The sequence below is a fragment of the Oryzias latipes genome, chromosome 16 (genome assembly GCF_053564925.1).
Source record: "Oryzias latipes strain Hd-rR chromosome 16, Olatipes_Hd-rR_3.1".
Taxonomy (NCBI): Eukaryota; Metazoa; Chordata; class Actinopteri; order Beloniformes; family Adrianichthyidae; genus Oryzias; species Oryzias latipes.
The window spans coordinates 2,465,580-2,486,409 of record NC_136252.1 but is presented as its reverse complement, the minus strand read 5'-3'; the positions used below and the strand labels follow the sequence as shown (position 1 = coordinate 2,486,409).

Sequence of the window (20,830 nt, the reverse complement as noted above, 5' to 3'; positions counted from 1 at the left end):
CCGCCCCTTTACCTGTCTCCACCAATCATTCTTGAAGGCTTAATCACATGTCATCAGTCTGACCAATCAGAAGTGGTTAAAGTCTTCACTTCCTTGTCCCGATTTAGCTCGTAAAGTCGCTCAGTTCTAACAAAAATACCAGCTAAAGCTCGTCTTTAGCGGTGTAGCTTTCCACAGAATCTGGTATCTACGGTGGCCCTGAAGTGCAAACCATTCAACAAATCACTCGATACAAAAACATTTTTAAGATCACAGCAACAATTTAAAAAGCGTATTACATTTTAGAAAACAAAACAAAATTTCAGAAACCAAAACATAAAAAAGAAAACAGAAAAAAAAGAAAAAAAGATTTCAGAAAAAAAAATTAATTTCCAGAAGAAAAAAAAAGAAATTTTGCAAAATGAAAACATTTCAGAAAAAAAAATAATTTCCAGAAAACAAAATGAAATAAAAAAAATGAAAAACATTTCAGAAAAAAAATGAAATATTAAAAAATGAAAAACATTTAAAAAAAAGAAAAAAAGAAAAACATTTCAGAAAAAAATGAAATATTAAAAAATGAAAAACATTTCAGAAAAAAAAATGAAATCTTCAAAAATGAAAAACATTTCCAAACCGGAAGAAGCAGGTACTATGGGACAACGCTGATTGGATGATGTTTGTCAATCATTTGAACTGAAAAGTATTTTAAATGAAGCGATGACGGATTTTATCGTCCAAACAACAATGTACTATAATAATCCACGTATTTACCATTTACATATTAAATCAAAAATGCAGCAAACAGATAATGAAGGTTTAAATTATTATTTGAATATTTCGTCTGAAGCAGAACGGTCACCCGGAAGTAGTTTGTGCGGATGACGTCCGTTCTGCAGGTAAACAAAGAAAGGGACGGTAAAACGTTAACATAAACGTTAATCTTTGAATATTTAGCGGATGTGATGACAGAACGCACGCAGAAATATCAACACCAACCAGGTTTACAAATGTTTCAAAATGTCGTGAGAAGATTCTGTCTAAAGCAGCAGCTGCGAAGAAACGGGTGTTAAAGACGGCGCACATCAGGAAATGCAGTCCCGCCATCCACTGATAAGGTATGGAGGCACATTTGTTTGATCTAATAAATGTAGCGTTAAACGTGATTTCTAGGTGGGTGTTTACAGACAGATCCAAGATCCTTCAGTCATACGTTAATGACAGGTTACCTCATCAGCTGGAGAGGGGGGGTCACGTGGGCAGGATTCTCAGACAGGTGTACCAGCAGCATAAATCAGCAAAGCTGTCAGGTAAACTGCAGCAGTTTGTGTCTCAGAATAACATTTATGAATGCTTCTTATTCACACTATTAAGATCTGTGACTTTAGAGTGTGTCAGTGCACAGAAACATGACAGTAAATGACTGGATGTGCACATCATCAGACATGTACAGGTGTGTAACTAACGATGGCAAAGTCTGTAGTGTAAAATAAATCTTTAAAAAAAAAACGTTTTAGTCTTTCAGGCAGAGGAGGAATACCAAATTGTTTTAGAATCTATTTTTTATAAGACTGAAATAATGTATTTTATTCTGAGTTTGGTGTTTTGACCCCTCCGTAATGAATTTCTGGTTTAACCCATTTTCTCCTCATTTTGATGAACTCAACTTTTTCCTGAATGAAAGATGAACGGCAGCTGATGTTTTTCTGTCAGGGATTTTTAATTTATTAATTTATCTCTGTCAGGGATTTCAATGGAGCTGGAGTCCAGTGCAGAGGAAGCTGCAAGCATGTACGAGCAGGAACTGGGGTCCCTTACCTGTGCATACCTCTGTGGATGTGATGCTGAGCAGCAATGTGGACAAAACTTCCCTGACATGACTCTTTTTGATATAGTTGTTAAGCACAAACAGACTTTTCCCAGATGCATTTCTTCCTCTAATAAATGTGACTGACAGGTACGCTGAGTAAATGCTGATTGTAAGCGCAACATTTGATTGACTGCATGAAGAAGCCCATAAAGGAAAATCCACAACTGTTTCTTTGTTTCTGTTATTGAATAACGTATTCATGTTAAGTTTTCAATAAATATACTGCATTTGCTATGAAACAAATTTGTTTATTTTCATATCCATTATTACAATCCTCACGTCAGCATTCAGTTTTTTCATTGACAAAAAAACATTTCTATACAACAGCTTTGAAAATCAAACATCATCTTTGTTAATAAAGCTTTAAAACCTAAAATGGTAAACATGGAAAAACTCCTAAATGAAGCAAGTCTAATATGAACATTTTAAACTGGAGTTTTGCTTAAAGGAACATTAAGTTGTTTGGAGTTGTACAAGTGTTTGATGCGATTCCTCATAGATGTGATTTCCAGATCATCAGCCCAACGCTAAAGCCAGGAATTATGCTTCGTCTTTCACTCCCCACTGCATCATTTACAACTAATCAGGCTTATGCAGCAGGTTAAAGACTTTTTTTTAAAGGACCTGCAACTTAAAAAAAAATTAGATATTAAGGTTAAATAATATTTATTGATTACATTGCACATAAATCATGGTGACTTGCCTTTACACTGCACAATGATCTGAATGACTTTAGTCTTTTTGTATTCCCATGTAGAGCTGCCATCTGTTCTTCTGCAGCACAAACCTTTCTGGAACTTCGCTTTGAGAAACTTCACCTGCAGAAATATCACATGTTAATTCAATTAAGTATTTTATAAACTTTTAAAGTTCATTTTTAAGTGTCAGTATATGTGTATATATGCATGGTTCAAAAATATACAATGCACTTAAATATTATTTCCCATAAGAACTTGTTTACTGATTTCAGTCTTAAAGTCGATTTTTAGCAACACTGATGCCATATAATTACTGTATAAATCCTAGAATCAGGCTGGCTCGGAGCTTTTTCTCTCATGCTGTCACCGAAAACGGGAACGGCTATCATGTGAAGACGGTTCGTCTCCATGGGGTTCTTTTTGCGCATGCGCAAGATAAAAAGAAATTATCTTTTCAAAGCAGCACTTTAACATCCTAAAATTAACATCCTTAGAGACATGTGACTGACAAAAGAAAAGATCACAGAATTGATACTTACCTAAAGATGATTGACAGCGTGAACCTCGCAGCCGTAGACATTAGCGCACAGCGTTCAAAGTAAAAGTGCTCACAAACTACTTCCGGGTGACCGTGTGTCAGGCGAAATGTTAAAAAAATAATTTTAAAGTTCATTAACAGTTTGCTGCATTTTTTATTTGATATATAAATGGGAAATACGTGGATTATTATAGTACATTGTTGTTTGGACGATAAAATCCGTCATCGCTTCATTTAAAATACTTTTCAGTTCAAATGATTGACAAAAATCATCATCCAATCAGTGTTGTCCCATAGTACCTGCCTCTTCCGGTTTGGAAATGTTTTTCATTTTTGAAGATTTCGTTTTGTTTTCTGGAAATTCATTCTGTGTTCAGAAATGCTTTTCATTTTTTAATATTTCATTTTTTTTCTGAAATGTTTTTCATTTTTTAATATTTCATTTTTTTTCTGGAATTTTTTTTTTCTGAAATGTTTTTCATTTTTTAATATTTCATTTTTTTTCTGGTTTTTGTTTTTTCTGAAATGTTTTCATTTTTTATTTCTTTTTTTTCCTGGAAATTAATTTTGTTTTCTGAAATGTTTTTTTTTTTTTTTGTCATTTTTGTTTTTCAAGTTTTGGTTTCTGAAATTTTGTTTTGTTTTCTAAAATGTAATGCTGCTTTTTAAATTTTTTTTTTTTTTTTTAATTGTTGTTGTGATCTTAAAAATGTTTTTGTATCGAGTGATTTGTTGAATGCTTTGCACTTCAGGGCCACCGTAGGTATCAGACCGTGGAACAAGTGAACAAAACCATGAAGCTCCGAAAACCGATCTCCGCCGGCCGTTTTTATGCACTACATCTCCCATGATGCATTGGGTTGTGAGAGTGACAGCGTAAAAGGAGTTCTGTTGTTAAACGTCTTGAAAACAACGAACACACTTCAAACTTTTTTTAAATCTTCAAACTTAACTTTTATTACATCTTTTAAAAACACTGCTTTATGATACCATCCTTAAACATTTTGGCCTCATGCTCCTCAGTGATCTTCTTTTCCACAGGAGACACTTGATTGGCCCTGGATCTCATTGAAAGATCCTCTTGCAACAAGATAGTGTGCTTCTCAACATTGGTCTTCCCCAGAACACCACAGGTGACTGTAGGCCAGTCGTTCACAAGTTGTTGAAGGGGTTCAGGTGAATCTGTGTCATAGGAGGAAACTGGGTCATAGGTCGTATCAGCCCCTGCAGGAGGAAGCTCACCAGGGCAAAGAGCATAGTAAATATCAACAGGAGAAAGGAAGGACGGTATTGCTGCTCTGCTCCACTTTTTTGGAACTTCAGCTGGAGGAATGAAGGAATGGTAGATTTATCTTTGGTCTTTTTCCAGACCATGAGTATTTTTGGCCAGATTGAGAACGACCCTGGACTTTGAGAGAAAATCCAGACCAGCATACGTGTAAATGTGCTACCTGTGTCAACTACAGCTTCAACCTCACACCCTCTAATGCAGTGTTTTTCAACCAGTGTGCCATGGGAGATGGTCAGGTGTGCCATAGGAAATGACCCATTCACTGATCTAAAACATTTACCATCTCCAAGATATCAGCTCTGCGTTCATCCAAACAGGCCCTGTGGCGGGGTCCCGCCGAGAAAAGATGCAGAGGAGCCAAGGTGAGGAGGTTCTGTCTTTTTTCAAGAACACAATGGTATTTCACGCAGGGCCGCCACCAGCACGCGTCACCTCCGTCACTCCTCCTTTCACTACCTGTGGTGCTCCCTTCTGAACGCTAAGCCACGCCTCTTGGGCGTTGCTCTCAATTATTGTCCAGGTAGCACCACAGGTAGTAAGTTTAAAACATAAAATACACAAATACACAAACAATAAAACACGGTGTGGCCCCCCCTCATCGTCTGATGGTGCCACACCGTCACACCATCCCCCTCCTCTGAGGGATCGACGATGTGCGGCGATCCAAAAACAGCAGCCCGCTGCCGCGCAAGCCCCACGCCATTGGGGCTGCATGGCAAAAAGGCCCCCGGTTCAAGTCCCAACTGGGGGACCTGAACCAGAACATCATAGGGGACCTCTCTGTGTGGAGTTTGCATGTTCTCCCCGTGCATGGGTGGGTTTTCTCTGGGGTCTCCTGCTTCCTCCCACCGTCCAAAAACGTGCTTCATAGGTTCATAGGTGAATCTAAATTGTCCCGAGGTGGGAATGTGAGTGCGTGGGTGTGTGATTGTGGACACTCTACCCAGCGACAGACTGGCGACCTGTTCAGGGTGCCCCCTGCCATCGCGCACAAGTCGCCGGGATAGGCTCCAGCAGCCCTGTGACCCCGAAAGGGAATAAACGGAAGAAGATGGATGGATATTAATATTAGTAATTAAAAATAAATAAATAAAATGTGTAAAATGATGGCATCATAAATACAACAACAATAAAAAGGGTGGTACATTAAAAACATTTAAAAAATAACAGTAGTCCTTATATAATTAAAAAAAAGTAAATAGATAAATTAATAAATAGATGAAGAATGAAAGACTTAAGCAATTACCAAAGTCATGTAAAAGCCAAATTAAAAAGGAGTGTCTTGAGCCTCTTCTTTTAATCCTGAACGACTCTGCAGCCCTGAGGCTCACCAAAAGAATTGTCTTCCTCATCTTTATCATCACTCTCATTTAAATACAAAGAATTTAGCAAAGAAGTTATTTCACTGACCTGTTGATGTGACAAATGGCCCTGCAGTGAATGCTGGGTCATCAAATACATGGCTGGTGCTTGGTCCAGTAACATCTGTTTTGTACTTTTTACCATTCTTTACAACAAAAATATAAAAAAATCTTTGCAAGAAAACCCACCTTTGTCCTCTGACTACTTGTGAACCTTCACAGAGTCCCTTATGTGGGCGTTGATTTCTTTCGTCTTGGACAGGGATGTGGTCGACCCGTTCTGGTAAATATTTGATGCCCACTTCTCTCAGCTGTCGTCGGGCACCTGCAGATTCCTGCCTTTTCTTGACCAAGTCAGCGGATAAGTCTTAATTGAAGGATGTTTCTCTACCATCTATTGGCAGTTTACGTCTTTGTCTTGCAGCGTACAGACAGAATCTTCTGTTTGTAGGTATAGTTGTGTAGCCTCATCAGAACGGTTTGTCCGCCGCCTTTGCCGTCTCGCCCGCTCACAGGGCGGGTACAGTGGGCTCTCTCAATCTTGAACTGCTAACGTCAGGGATTCATCATTCCCCTCAGCAGCGTCTTTAAGACCAATGGTTCAAATGTTTTGGTGGTGGCTTTGGTTCTCGCAGTTGTGCAGCCGTTCCAGCGCCTTCTGGAGAGTTTTTCCACGGACGCCATCTTCTGTGCGCTCTGCGCAGACTCATTCTCAAGGTCAGGACCAGAGTGATCATGCTCTCTTTAATGGAGTCACATCTCAGAGAGATGCGTAACTGGTTTGAGTATGGTCGCGATTTTGTCGTCTAGCTTTTCTGTCATGTTTTTGGTCATTTGTTCCACTCTCCCATTGTTTCTTGATGCAGTGCAGTCTTCCAAATCGTTTTCAGTCGTCACCTGCCCTCTGTTTTAGTGCCGTCTTCTTGACTAGCAAATGCGGCGCTAGCATTAGCTTTATGTGCACCAGTTTTTCTACCGTCCTTCTACCTACTTGGCATCGAGGTGTAAAAAAGTTTTCAGTGGACAATTCTAAACTATCATGGCAGCGTACACAGCAGAGAAAAAGAAAGGTCAATTCCTACTTTTCCTAGGGAGGAGGCGATGACGAGTACTCGTCTATTCAGCAGCGTGCACCACATCCCTCCCAGAACATTATTATTTGATTTTTATTTAACTAATAATAACATGGAAAGGAAAGGCTGCGGGGCATAAGAATGACTAAAATAGCATCATTGTAGTTAGAAAATTGTTTTGTCAACAAAAATGAGACACAAACTCTCTACCTCACATTTAATAATAGAGGGCTGTTCTCAAATGTTATGCTTAAAACATAACTACTGATGAAATAATGGGTTTTTAGAAAAAAAATTATAATTTACCATTTGTTTTCCTAGACTTTTATTGATAACTTCGATTCACAACGGGAAATCACAGTAAAAGAAAAAATGAAATCTGTGAGACGCTGAGACTTTTACTGTACACCTTCCAACATGATGAACTGCAACTTTTTGGGTGCTCTAAATTTTATAGACAAAATTTTTTTTAACATTTTAAATCCTTGATTATACTAAAATAAAAAGAAACTTATGTTGTATTTGTATTATGTCATATTTTATTTGGAGATTATCCTGAATTTGAATCCTGTATTTTGAAATATATGTCTGCAAATATGTACATCAATATATTTTATATGTGTATTACATGATAACAAGATAACTTCACCTTGCAAACAGATTTTCCTTTTATTCCAATAGGAGGTGGTTGTTCTCTGGGTATGTGTCCCATAAGGCGATGGGCTCTGACTCCTGTTCTCTGTGAAAGCTGTTTGCTGCTGTCCTTAGTTCAGCCACGTCCCGTCTCCAGAAGCTTTTTACTGGAACTTAAAGTAAATGCTGGCACTTCCTGTAAGCTTTTAGTGGTGTATAAATGAATCAAAAGGGCCAATATGTCTATATGTGCAATCCTCATATTGGCTGAGGACGATGAACCAATATCCATCCTAATTCTCATCTAATATTGCAGTTTTCTTTCTGTTAAATATAGGCTACACTGCAAAAACAGGCCCCATAGAAACAAGATTAAAAAATCCTTGCCCCATTGGCAGATTATCTTTAACCCTTGTGCTATCTTAGATGACCCCACCCCTTACATTGACGTGTTCTCCCTACCATGACAAAGGTGGATAAAGGTGGAAAGATTTCATGTAATCCATGGACACCAGTGAAGATCACAAATCATTGAAGAAGAAAAAAGGTTCAGCGCACTGTCTAGTGGGTCTAGATGACCCAACTCCCAATGTTAAAGTGCCTAGAATAGAACAAGGATTACATAAGCAACACATCTGCCAGTGGGGAAAGAATGGTCATGCCAAGAATTCTTATTTTAAGAAAAAAAGACATGTTTTCTCATGCATTTAAAAAAATGAATTTTCTAGCAAGACTTAAAACAAAAATGTTTTTCTTGAAACAATGGTCTTTTTGCTTTCTTAAGTTTCACCCCAAAAACATGAAGCGCTGATTTTTTATTCATTTACACAAACACAGTAATTCTCATTTGTACAAAGCTTCTATTCTTCTGACCTGGAGATAAAGTCAAATGTGAGTTACATTATTGTCAAAACAGGCATCAGACATGCAGCAGTTGATGCACTGATTAGGTACCAAGTATAAAGCACGCTAAGAGACACGAGTACAGAGGGAGTTTTGGAGTGAAAATCTGTCTAAAAACTGAATATAACTGCCAAGTTTAAAAACCCACTCTGATGAAAATCTGGTTTTTGTGTTTTATGTTTTTGTGACATTTTTGTGATGATGGAGGACATAAATAAAGAAAGTTAAGGTTAAAGCCATGCTATTCTTAAGCCTTTTATAGTAAACAATATCCATGTACAGTATATGATGATATATGGCACAGAAAAAAACATTTTTTATTAAATATTCGTTATTTTCCTGAGTTCTTTTCCTACCCGGAAGTAAGACGACTTGATCTCTAAGACACCGACTTTTGCTCCGTGTGGGCGGCGCCCATTTCATGACGTCAACATAGAGCCGCTTCTGCCGATCACCAGTAGCTCCGTAGAGAAAGTGGGTGTTAGTGTTAGCCTGGGGGCGGAGCTAGCAGTGCAGACTCTTCCTGGAAGGGGCGGTTCTCACTGGTCTACGTCACAATGGGAGAACCACTCCAGCTACTGCGGCAATGCACAAGCTCACTGCTTACAATAGATCAGAAGATGATCAGAGAGGGACTTTACTGATCATGTTTACTTTCTAAATTGGTCCCTGTTAAAGTTCCCTTGGGATGTCATGTCTTTCAGATGCAGAGCCGTCTGTAGTTCTGAACTGTCCTTTAGTTGTGTAACAAAAAGTAAATTATTAGACATGAGTAGATAGGATGAAGCTGATAATACATCTAAAAAAGAGAAGGAAGGTTTATACCTCAGCATCAGAGACAGACTTGTCTTTGCTGCGCATCGTGACCATAGAGTTTGTGTAGGAGCGGGACACGTCCTCCTGAAAGGCAGACTCTAACACATGCAGGATGGATTTGCGCACTTTGTCCTTGAAATCTTGGCCCATAAATACATATAGTATCGGATTCAGGCAACTGTTTAAAAAAGCCAAGCTTGTTGCTATGGGGAGTCCGATGGCGACGATGTTGTCGAATGTTTCACTTACATTTTCTCTCATGTGAGTTACTAACTCGATGACACCCATGATGTGAAAGGGAGCCCAGCACAGGAAGAAAGTGACGATGATGGCAGCGATGATCTTGAATGTGCGGCTGGACTGGCTGGCCAGGGTGCGGTTCCTTCTGAGCCGATGGATTATGACAGCATAACAGAAGACGATGACGCTGAAGGGGACGAAGAATCCCAGGAGGAAGCGAACGATGGTCATGGTCTGATGGCGAAAAAGGCGCAGCTGGACCACGGCTGGTGTCTCATAGTCTTCGGAGAAAGCAAAGTTATTGAAGCAGGAGATGCTGTCTTCGCTGTGGAAGGACGGCCCCGTGTCTCTGAAGATGAAGCACGGAGCGCTGAGAACCAGAGCCAGCAGCCAAACACACAGACTCACACAGGAAGCTTTGCGCACATTTCTGTGGTTCTGAGCCCAGACGGGCCACACCACAGACACACATCTGTCCACACTGATCACCATCAGAATATAGACGCTGGAAAACATGTTCAGAAAACTGATGGTGGTGTTCAGCTTGCACATGAACGTCCCGAAAGGCCAATGAAAATCCAGGGCTGTGTACGTCACGCTGAGCGGCAGGAATGCTGTGAAGAGAAAGTCAGCCACGGCCAGGTTAAGAAACCAAACCGTGTTAACGGTTTTCTTCATCTTGAAGCCGGTCACCCAGATAACCAGAGCGTTCCCAATCACACCCAGGAAGAATGCCAGGCTATAAACTATGAGAGACATCATGTTGAGGGACTGTCTCAGACCCGCATGCTCCTGCAGGAAACTGTAGTCATCCCTGTAGTCCGACTCATCCTTGTCATCATAAAAAGAGCCATTTTCTTCATGTCCAGCTGATAAATTCATTTGGGAAGCTGTCATTGCAGCCATCATTATCTTACAACCTGAAAATAAAGAAAAAATAAGTAGGGAAAAGACACTAAAAACATTTATTTAGGTCCCAGTTTAACTCCATTCACTGTTTTTAAGTTTTCTACGAATGATAAAAGTTTTCAGAAGACAAAGGCACATTCATCTGAGGGATGAATGCCATGCCTTTGCATAAAACAGGCTTTCATGAGAAAAGAGTTAGTCTTCAGTCTTACTTAACGCTACAGCGGAACAAAGGAAACGGCTTGCGCAGCGCACGCAGAGTAATTAACACTGGAACGGCTCTATGCTGCGCGCGCTCTTAGGAGCTGCAAACCAACTCATTCACCTAAAATACTGGAGACATTCCTTCTGACACATCTCCTTAAAAACAGTCCTCGGTGCGTGGATAGGAGGTCTTACCTGCGGGACAGCAGAGCCCGGTCCGGCGCGAACGTGGAGTCAGATGAGACTGCGCCCCAGAGATTCACGCACCCGCATGACGCGAACGCACGCACCCACAAACCCCTCCTTCCAAAACAAAAACCTGTTACTTTCAGGAGCAAAACACAGAAAACTATAGGGTGCTTGGGAATAAGCGGACACGTATCAAGTTCTGAACTGCTGCAGAACTGATGAGCAGACTCCTGCCTGCTTCACGGCAGACAGGGAAGAAAACTCACAACAGCAATCAAGCAGATGAATGTATGAAGTCATATTTGCAAAGCAGGTTACCAATAAGAAGAGCCTTGACTTTTCCACCAATCATCCTGCTCAATAACAAGTTCCTTTCCTTGTGGGTTGCTTGAGGTTAAGTTTATTTGCCCAACTTTGGCTGTTCCGCTCAACATCTGAGCACACATGCTTTTACCATCCCCTGGCTTCATTCTGCACTTCATACAAGTCACAGCACAGTCTGAAAATAACCTACCAAAGACGTTTTATGGCCTTCTTTACGTGCTGCTGGGTCTTCTTGATTTTAGGGGGCATGCAGATGTGCCTTTGTTGTGTCAAACTCTAAAAATAAAGAAGAACTTTAATCTCTTTTATAATTCTTTTTTTTATAAAAAGTTTGAGCCGTCTTTTGTGATTTTTACCCAGCTGATAGGATGAAGGAAACACCTAATGCACCACAAGCAGACAAAAATGTCTTTAAAGCTTTAAAAACCTTGGAGATAATAGTGTCAGTCTTTCTAAAACTTTTTAGGGAGATTTCATGACCCTGCAAGGAAGGTGAGTGTCCCTAAATAAATCCATCAGTCTTCTTTTTTTCCCTGCCTCGTGAGTGTTTTTTGTAAACTACTTCAAAAATGTCTTAAGGCTGAGGATGATGATGTGGGAGTGATTGTGTGCCCTGCAACAGACTGCCGACCTGTCCAGGGGGTACCCCACCTTCACCAACAGTAGCCGGGACAGGCTCCAGCAACCTCGTGACCCCGAAAAGGATATAGAAAATGTATCGATGGACGGACGGACAGACGGACATGACTTTTTCAGAAGTATTTTTGTTTAAGATTAGGACACATTGGAACAAAATCCCTTGTCAACAAGCCAAGGATTGCAGACAACTCCAAGGAAGGAAAAAAAAGGAACTCCTTACATTTTTTTTTTTTTTACTTTTTCAGTTTTAATCTATTCCTTTTGTGACTTTAATTTTAAATTTTGCATCTTTTAATCTATTTTGTTGTTAAAATACAACTAAAATCACTCGTCAGACTTCTTATCAACTTTAATTAGAGTTTCTTCTCTTAAGAGAGGAAAAATGAATGTCATCAAAGTGCACAATTGGTTTATAACATCATTGTAAACAAGATTTGATAAATTAATAAGTGTTTTTTTTCTTATTGTACTTTTCCCAACAAAACATTTGCAGAAATGAAGCTAAAATCTTGAAATAACAGCTCGTCTTCAGCTGTTTTTTTCACAGAAACTGCAGTCAGTGACATTCAATGACAGAGGCTGGACACTGCAAAGATTTGAAGCTACAGTCTGAAAGGACATTTTCTTCTTTAAAGGTAAAACTAAAGTTGTAGAGTAGGCAAAGACACAGAAAAGCTGTAAAACAGAAGACAGTCATCTACAGACCCTGGAAGTGTGTCTCCAGAGTAAAGCTGTCAAGAAATCTGACCACATGGTGTCCAGACTAAAATGAGACACTTTTAGCTCATTTTTAGGTCGTGAAATGATGATGTTATGGCTTTAAAGCTTAAACTCAAGAACGTCAGGACTAAAAGTTTGATCGGATTAAATCAAATGTTAGTGCCGACACAAGAGCTGGGTGCTAAAACGGACCCAAATGTGAGGAGGTGGAAGTAAAAGAACTGAGAAAAGTGTGGGACCCTAACAGAGTACGGACACTTTTGCAGCCCATGTCTGCACAGAGAGACTTGCTGAAAGCCAGTAGACTAACTCCTGCTGTTTCTACCTCTGTTTTCTTTGGAATATGTACCTAAATACTTTAGCATTTGAAAAACTTCCTTCCTGAGCGCTATGCCTGAACCAAAGGCAATTTATTACAACTTTCGCAACAAGTCTAAAAAAAAGTGGAGCCAGTGAATTTTTTCCTCCCCTCCACCGTTCAAGTCAATTTGTAGCACTGAATGACATCCCTCTTTCAGATTCATCCCTTTTTTCATGTAACTAATCAAAACTCTTTGTGGGAATAAACCTTCTGCATGGGTTTGAACTGAGCAGCGGTGCAGAGCAGCTTAAAGGCAGATCACTTCTCTTGAAGCTGCAGAATATATTAATAGTTATGTCAAAGCTATAGTTTGAGGGAAGCCTTCAGAACCCTGAACCTGCCAGAATTCCTGATTTACCAACCAAACATACAATTATGTGTGTGTCACACAAATACCACTCTGGGTGTGTAAAACCACCAGTGGGGAGTTGAGGAGAAATGAGTCATGGCATAATGAAAAATGCATCGTTGAAGCTCCAGTGTTTATTGTCATTGAGTGGAGCAGCATTGTCCAACCTATCTGCTGTAGCCTATAGATGAGTGCTATATGAGCATATTCTTTTGCTGCATCTGTGGGACACTGAAGTACTAATTACACAGTGTGGCACTGAGCATTACTGCAGTATAACCAGTACTTTTCTGTGTTTTGTGCAAACGCTGTAGTTTAGCAGCTTTTCTAAACTTTACATCTTCAGCTCAATTCTGAGGAGACTTTTCATGCTGTTGTATTTACGTCCCACACCCAAACCTTACGGTTAACAGAAAGACGCAGACTAGGAACTTTGTGAGAAACCTGGAAAGTTTGTTGGTGCCATTGTGGTGCTGACTGGAGTTCAGACTTTGACTCACGGCAGTGAAGATGCCAGGAATTTTGTTTTTTCAGCTCCAAACCCGTGTCGCCCCTGTTCATTCGTATGGCTCAGTGACTTTTTTTTCTTGCACTACTGCACCACAAGCAGGGGGGGGGGGGGGGGGGAGCTGAACCCCAAACCACTTCCTCATCATATTGGGCGCTGCTTGCAACCACAGCATCTGGGTCCTTTGGCAGACCTGAGGGGTATGAATAAACAGCCTGGATCATGTCAGACAGAAAACAAGACTGGTTGTGCATAACCACTCAGATTGTGACAAAGTTGCCTCTGTCTGGCCAAAAGTATTTTGGGTTACACATTAGCAGGAAGTGGTTGAGCGGGGCTGCCAGATTGTGAAATAATGTGAAGCTTTCATCTTTTCCAGGCCTTACAGCCAAAAAGAAGAATAGGAAATGTTCCCTAAAAAAGTGTGGATGTGTATTATCACAATTTCTGCTAAGCTTCATGAGCGTTTTCCTGTTAAAACTGAAATGTTATTAAGTTTATTAAAAGAACTGTTTGGAGGAGGGTCTTTGTGTTTCAAAATCAAGCAAAAAGGTGAAACATGAAACATGTTCGTGTGTCTGACAGAAAGAAAACTCACATTCATGCAGATATTATAGTCTGAAAGGGATCAGAGAAGCAAAAGACGTCCTTCAACAAGAGAAGGAGGACCTTAATATGTGATTCATTCCACTTAGAGTAAAAAGCTGAGATCTAAAGAAATACCTACAAGTAAAAAGGCACTAAAGAAACAACTGTAATGTTTGTTTTATGCCTAAAACTAACTAATTGTATGCAGACACAAAAGAAAGTTAATGTGAACGTTCTTGATTTTCCAGAGATCCGTAGAATTTTTTCAATAAATTCATTGTTTGTGTGTGATTACAGACATTTAGTTTCTGCTTCTTTTTGCAACAAAAAGAAATGGAAGATTTGTCAAAAGAGCGTTTTAAGGCCCGGAAGCACACACTCCCACCCTGGCCGATGCCCCCCCACTGACTGAACAGCTGCCACGCCCTCGTCCTGCTTCCATTCTGCCCCTGCCACCCTGGTCAGAGCTGCACGGAACAAATTCATACAAAAACAACGACATTTTTAAAACGGTGGCTTTTCTCTTGTTTGTATCTTCATAGCAACCATTTTAGTTTTTGGTCGTCTTGGGTGACCATCATCTCTCTGTGATTTATATTAGAATAGGCAAAAGTAAATGATAGGGTTATCTTGGCGTGCTCACATTCCTCATATGTTCCTTTCGTGTGTCATGTCACTTTGTTCAGCTTGAGCCAATGTGTTACATTTTCACTATTTTCTGCTCAAAAATATGACAGCAACAAGGGAAAGCCTGTTTTGCGAGCTCATTGAACTGACCCCACTCAAAACTATAAACTTTGAAACCAACATTTTTTTCCCAAGTGGTTTAACCAATGATACATGAGGAGTGATGATAGATTGAAATGCCAAGGAAGAGTTTCAATTTGTCCTAAAGGTGTTTGTTTCTGGAAAGTTAAAGATGGCATCCTGTTCCATTTGTCAAAAGTCAAATAAACCTCGGTTCTGGTTGTAGACTTACCGTAACCTGCTGCTGTGTGTGGATAATTTCATGAAGATTGCTAAAACAAAAGTTTTCTTTTCCCATTTTGTGGAAAAATGTAAAAATCACCAAATTTCAAAATTTTCCCACCAAATGGCCACCAAGCCATAGGTTCTGTGGCCATCCCATAATACATTTTTTTAAGAAGTTAACCTTTGTAAGTACTCATCGTGTGTTGGGTCATGGGATGTATGTGTTAACGGAGGGGAAATGTTGGGTTGGGTTTTTATTTGAATTTCTGTTCTTGTTTTTAACTATAAAGCGCTTTGAGCTAAGCGAGTACGAGAGGCGCTTTTTATAAATAAAGTTTGATTTATTTGGATTTGATTTAAATACCCTTTGGATATTCCTGACACCTCTGTTTTGATTTTGTCACTAGATTTCAGCTCCACTTGTTTTTTTGTTTTTATGGTTTTGCCTGCGTGATGTCATCATTTTTTGGGGGGTGTTCACAATTCCCAAAATTAATTTTAAATAGGTACTAGGGCGGTTCAAATTTTAATGAGTTTTTGGTGGGAGTAAATATAAAGTTTTAGAACTATCTGGCTGACATTGATATAGGTACAAAATCTGTTTAATGTAAGAAAAACTATAAGGAAAAACCTAACATCTCCCGTAGCAGAGAAGTAGAGAGTCCAGAAGCTTTGCAGAGAAGCTTGAGCATCAGCATCGTTTTTTAGTGCAGGTAGTTTTGAACTGAACCTGAGTCATCTGTTACAACAGTGACAACAAAGTTTATTACTACAGGAAGTGCAAATGGTTTTTCCATTTCGTTCATTCAAGATCAAAGATGTAAGAAAACATTTCTCGGCACCGGTGTCTCCCCCCAGCTGCATGCAAACCCAGAACTCTGCATATGTTTTACACATCAATGACGTCTCAAATTTGCAGATGTTGCAGACATATGAAGCATAATCTGACACTAGTCATGAAAAATTATAATAGACTTTCTAAAACTTGATGAACTTGATGAAGTGTCGATACTATGGCCTTAGAAAGCATAACCGTAAAATTCCCTTGAATATTTTTAAAGTTAATCTGACCTGGGGTAATCAAATCTCAGCAGAGGCAGCTAGAGGATTACTAAGAAGTACAAATTTAAAAGAGCTTTATTTTAAACGATTATCACTCTATTCAAAGTGATAGGTAACATCTGTTTTTTAATTTTTATTAATAATCGAAATATTGAACATGGACCAAGTAAAGTCCTGCAGAGGGAGACAAAAATACTGGGCATCTTTTTTTGTAGAGATTTCCAGTACACTCACCACGTCCATAAGGAAGTTAACATGAAGCACCAAGGAACATTGACTATTTGGAGTCTTTGGTCATGGAGAAGAGCACGGTGGCAGCTGTCAGCGCGTCTTTCACCTTCCTTCTTTCCTTCCTTGCGCACCTGTTGCGACCCCATTTAATAACCTTGGGGCGTGACTGCCGTGCGTCAGGTGAATCGTCCATAACATAAATAAATAAACCCATGAACATAACACAAAGACCACATCCAGAAATGACAGTGGATAACATATTTTTTCACAAAAAAACACGTTAGTTGCCTCATACATAAACACAGGTAGGACTAATGTTTCTTTTTTTTCACAGTCATAATGTGACCCCGTCACAGTCTAACAGACATCTTGTGCCTGGAGGGAAGAAACTACATAAGTCAGAGCTCTGTCTCCCCCTCTGGTCACCAGTGGGAACCGTCTCCAGAGCTCTAACCTAAACTTCCTGGATGATCCAAACCTGACTCTCATTCACTCATCAACCACAGCAGACTTAAACACCACACTGAGCTGAGCGCAATACAAAGCATTGTTTGTACCATTCTCCCTTCATTACTGTTTTTTTTTTTACTTGTTTTGTCCAACAGCTGAGCAAACAGATTAGAGCTGAAGGCCTTTTGTGTTGGACAGGTTTTACTATTACAAAAAGAGGTTATAGAACTTCCAGAAACCAGAGTGTAGATGTGTTTAAACCCCTTTTTGTTGTATTATTTTTATTTATTTATTTGTTATATTTAGTGTGTGGGGGGAGAGAGAGGGGAAGAATTGAGGGGGGGGGGCAGTAAAGGGAAGAGAGGTGGAGAAGGTGGGGAATACAAGCACTGATTTGAATAAGTTATTATTTTAAGCTGTAACAATTATACCAGATCTGCTGGAAAGACAAATATTACATTAAAGGTGAAATTCTGACACTAAGATGAGTGGAAAACATCTGTCCATCAATATACACTGTGGGTTAAGAGGGGGGGGTGAAGCAGACAGGGAGCAGTGTGGCAGTGTGCACGTGCACGTGGGGGTGGAGATACATGCATGCTGCCGACGTGAACCGTGTGTTCATAAGGGGAACCAGATCCTCCCCAGCCAGACTAGGAGAGGGGAGGAGAGACACCCAGGCCAGATGCCGAGACAAGGGCCAATGACGAGGCCAGGGCCCCGAGAACCCTTGAGCCGCCCACCACCCGACCGGCGCCCCGTCTCTGTTATACTCCTGAGAACAGGGGAGAAAGAATCACGAGAGTGATTTATGCGTGTGTCCCTCATGCAGGTGTTTATTGCAATGAGGAAGAACAGCGCGACTCCCCCTGGTGGTGTGTGAAGTCATGACTGCTTGTTTCCAGAACATTCCCCAAGACATCACAGTAGATTAGTAGTCTCATAAATATATTCAGCGCTTCAGTAAACGTTTAAAAAAAAATATTAACTTAGAAGTGCAATTATCTATTAACCACCATATCTCCGCAAGCTGCCCCCCCCACCCCCCCCACACCACATAACCCTACCCTCTACCTACAACCCTCCTCACCTGCCATATTATCTGACCCTTCCTCCCAAACCCCCCTAATCCCCACTCTGTGATGGAGAGGGAGAGCCCCAGAGGATTCTGGTGAGCCAGCCCCCTGGTCCGTCCCACCCATGCACTCTCGCACACATACTCACAATCTTCTGGTTGCCCCCCCACCCCCCGTCGCCACGCAGTTGACCGACCCCCCAGCGTCGCACGCCCGACCACCACTACAGCCAACAGGATACCCACAAGCCCGGCCGCCCTGAAAGGACCAGGCAGGTGAAGACTGCCCCCCCCCGACCCCACCCATGTATGATGGTGTGGGTGTGCTGTGTGTGTGCTGCAGGTAAAACAGGAGGTCTCCAGTGTGGCGGGCCCCACTGCTGCCAAGCCACAGAGCCCCCAACTCCGGGGTCCCTCTGTGTGTGTTGTGCATTTGCTGTGTGTGTGCTGCTAACATGCAGTGTGTGTGTCTAAAGTGGAAGTTCAAATAGTGGGGAGGGACCAGTGAAAGATGAGCACGGATGTTTCTTTTCCAGGTTTCAGAAGTAAGATAATGTTGTCACATCACTCCTGTGTTAGTTTCGCTCCATTGGCTCCCAGTTGATTCCAGAATCAAGTTCAAGATCCTCCTGTTAACCTATAAGGCCTTACATGGAATGGCCCCGTCCTATATTAAGGACCTCATAGTCCCTTACCATCCAATGAGAACACTTCGCTCGCAAAATGCAGGACTGCTTGTGGTTCCTAGAATTAGTAAAAGTACGGTTGGAGGTAGAGCGTTTAGTCACCAAGCCCCTGTCTTATGGAATAAACTCCCAGCTCATGTAAGAGAGGCCGACTCAGTTTCTACATTCAAAGCTAGACTGAAAACATTCCTCTTTGGACAGGCTTATTGTCAGACTAGTTAGTATTCAGAGATTATTTAACTTAATGTTAATTTGTTTAAATTAAACTTAATAATAACTATTTCTTTTAAAAGGCTGCTAGAAGTTGAAGCTGGGGTAACTATGGTGCACTGGGGTTCTGTCCTCTTTCCTGTTTTTACTTCTACCCTTCCTCTCCTCTATTCTTGATCATAATTTATCATTTAGTTCTCCATGCCTCTGTTTGGTGCAGTGCGATTCATGTATTGTCCCTCTTTTCCTCTCCCCTCCTGGGGAGTGGGAGTGCTTCCAGACTCCAGTTGGCTCATCCGTGCTCCAGTTCCTGACCGTTTACCTCGCCTTTGCTCCTGCTCCTACACCTGGCTGTGGATCCTGCCTCTGGCTCATCTCTGGCTCGTCTCTGCTCTGTGCCTGACCGAGTACCTCGTCTCTGCTCCTGCTCCTACACCTGGCTGTGGATCCTGTCTCCGGCTCGACTCGCGCCTTTGACTGTCCCCACAACCACGGCTGGATGAAGCTCGTCTGCTGGACTTTTGTATATGTAGTTGTAGATTTAGATAAGTTAATTCTTCTCTAAGATTTCTGGTAAATCGCCTGTCCGTCCTGGGGGAGGATCCCTCCTTCATGTGGGCACCCCTGAGGTTTCTTCGTTTTTTCCGGAATTCGTTTTTTTAGGAGTTTTTCCTTACCGCGAAGGGGGGTCTAAGGGCAGGGATGCCAGTATAGCTTAGTCAGTTTGTTAGTTCATTTTAGTATTTTCTATTGAACTCTTTGTATTCGTGATCCTTTTGATTTCATGTTTTACTTCGAAGCCCATCGAGACGACTGTTGTTGTGATTTTGGGCTATACAAATAAAATTGAATTGAATTGAATTGAATAATATTAGCAGAATTCATATTTGGAGGTAGATAATTGTTATCCTTAATCTCTATTGTTATTCTGAGAAAAATGGGAGCCAAAATTTGCCAAAACTCTTTATAAAATTCTGCTGGGAAGCCGTCTGGTCCTGGGGCTTTTTTACGAGGCATGTTGGTCAATGCTTTATGTAGCTCTTGTTTAGTAAAAGGGAACTCCAGGGCTTTGATTTGTTCCTCTGTTGGTCTAGGAAAATCTATGCTATTGAGAAAACTGTTGATGTCATTGTCTGAAGGATCAATTTGGGATGAGTAGAGAGATGGTAAATGGTAAATGGCGTATACTTATATAGCGCCTTTCTTCCTACAAGGACAAAGCGCTTTACAGTCACAGACCCATTCACCCAGTCACACACACATTCACACACACAGTCTCACACTAAAAAAAAGTTTTTAAAAACAGAATTTATTTCGGCTGGATCATGTGTTGCGTTTCCTGTTAGGTCTATGACTGATGAAATAGTTGTCTTCTCTTTGTTTATTTTGAGTTAATTTGCCAAAAATTTCCCAGATTTATTACTGTGATCAAACCTCTCCAAGCGTAGTCTCTGTAAGAAAAACTGTGTTCTTTGATTAGTTATTTCATTTAATTCGATTCTTACTTTCCTTATTTGTGGTAGAGTTTGTTCATCCGGAGAGTTGCTGTAGGTTTCCTCTAACAGTCTGATTTCTTTGCTCTAAATCCACTAGTTTAGAGTTTTCTTTTCTTTTTTGTGGGAGGAGAAGGCGATTATTTTGCCTCTCATGACTGCTTTCCCGGCTTCCCATAAAAGGCATGAAGAAATACCAGGGTGGTCATTATTTTGAAGATATGAGGACCATTCTTTAGCAAAGAAGTTGATAAAGTTAGGGTCTCTGAACAACGATGTATTGAACCTCCAGCTCCTTAATGAAGGTGGTGATGTTTTGTTTTTAAGAGTCAGGGAAACTGGTGCGTGGTCGCTGATAGTAATGGGGTGGATCTGTGCTTCAGTAGCTAAACTCAACAAAGAGCTGTTGACCAAGAAATAATCTAGCCTGGAGTATGATTGATGAACTGTGGAAAAAA

General features: G+C 40.7%; 1 protein-coding gene and 1 long non-coding RNA gene across 7 annotated transcripts; one reads left to right on the top strand and one right to left on the bottom strand.

Annotated features, from left to right (window-relative positions):
• Positions 1-531: 531 nt before the first annotated feature.
• Positions 532-2,092, top strand: LOC144984473 (uncharacterized). 2 transcript variants are annotated; one of them, XR_013648189.1, is made up of 2 exons: positions 532-1,097; positions 1,725-2,092. It is a non-coding gene; the product is annotated as an uncharacterized LOC144984473 (long non-coding RNA). The 2 variants fall into 2 exon arrangements; XR_013648190.1 differs by having other exon boundaries at positions 532-1,289.
• Positions 2,077-16,480, bottom strand: LOC101175382 (chemerin-like receptor 1). 5 transcript variants are annotated; one of them, XM_078932881.1, is made up of 5 exons: positions 16,462-16,480; positions 10,711-10,818; positions 9,172-10,322; positions 3,087-9,080; positions 2,077-2,667 (listed from the first exon to the last, which is right to left on the bottom strand). In XM_078932881.1, the coding sequence occupies exons 3-4, from the start codon at positions 10,309-10,311 to the stop codon at positions 8,997-8,999; spliced, it is 1,224 nt and encodes a 407-aa protein (XP_078789007.1). In that variant the 5' UTR covers positions 10,312-10,322; positions 10,711-10,818; positions 16,462-16,480; the 3' UTR covers positions 2,077-2,667; positions 3,087-8,996. The 5 variants fall into 5 exon arrangements, with proteins under 5 accessions (XP_078789007.1, XP_078789006.1, XP_078789005.1 ...); XM_078932880.1 differs by lacking the exon at positions 16,462-16,480 and adding an exon at positions 11,219-12,422; XM_078932879.1 differs by lacking the exon at positions 16,462-16,480 and having other exon boundaries at positions 2,077-2,473; positions 2,553-2,667; positions 10,711-11,198.
• Positions 16,481-20,830: the final 4,350 nt, after the last annotated feature.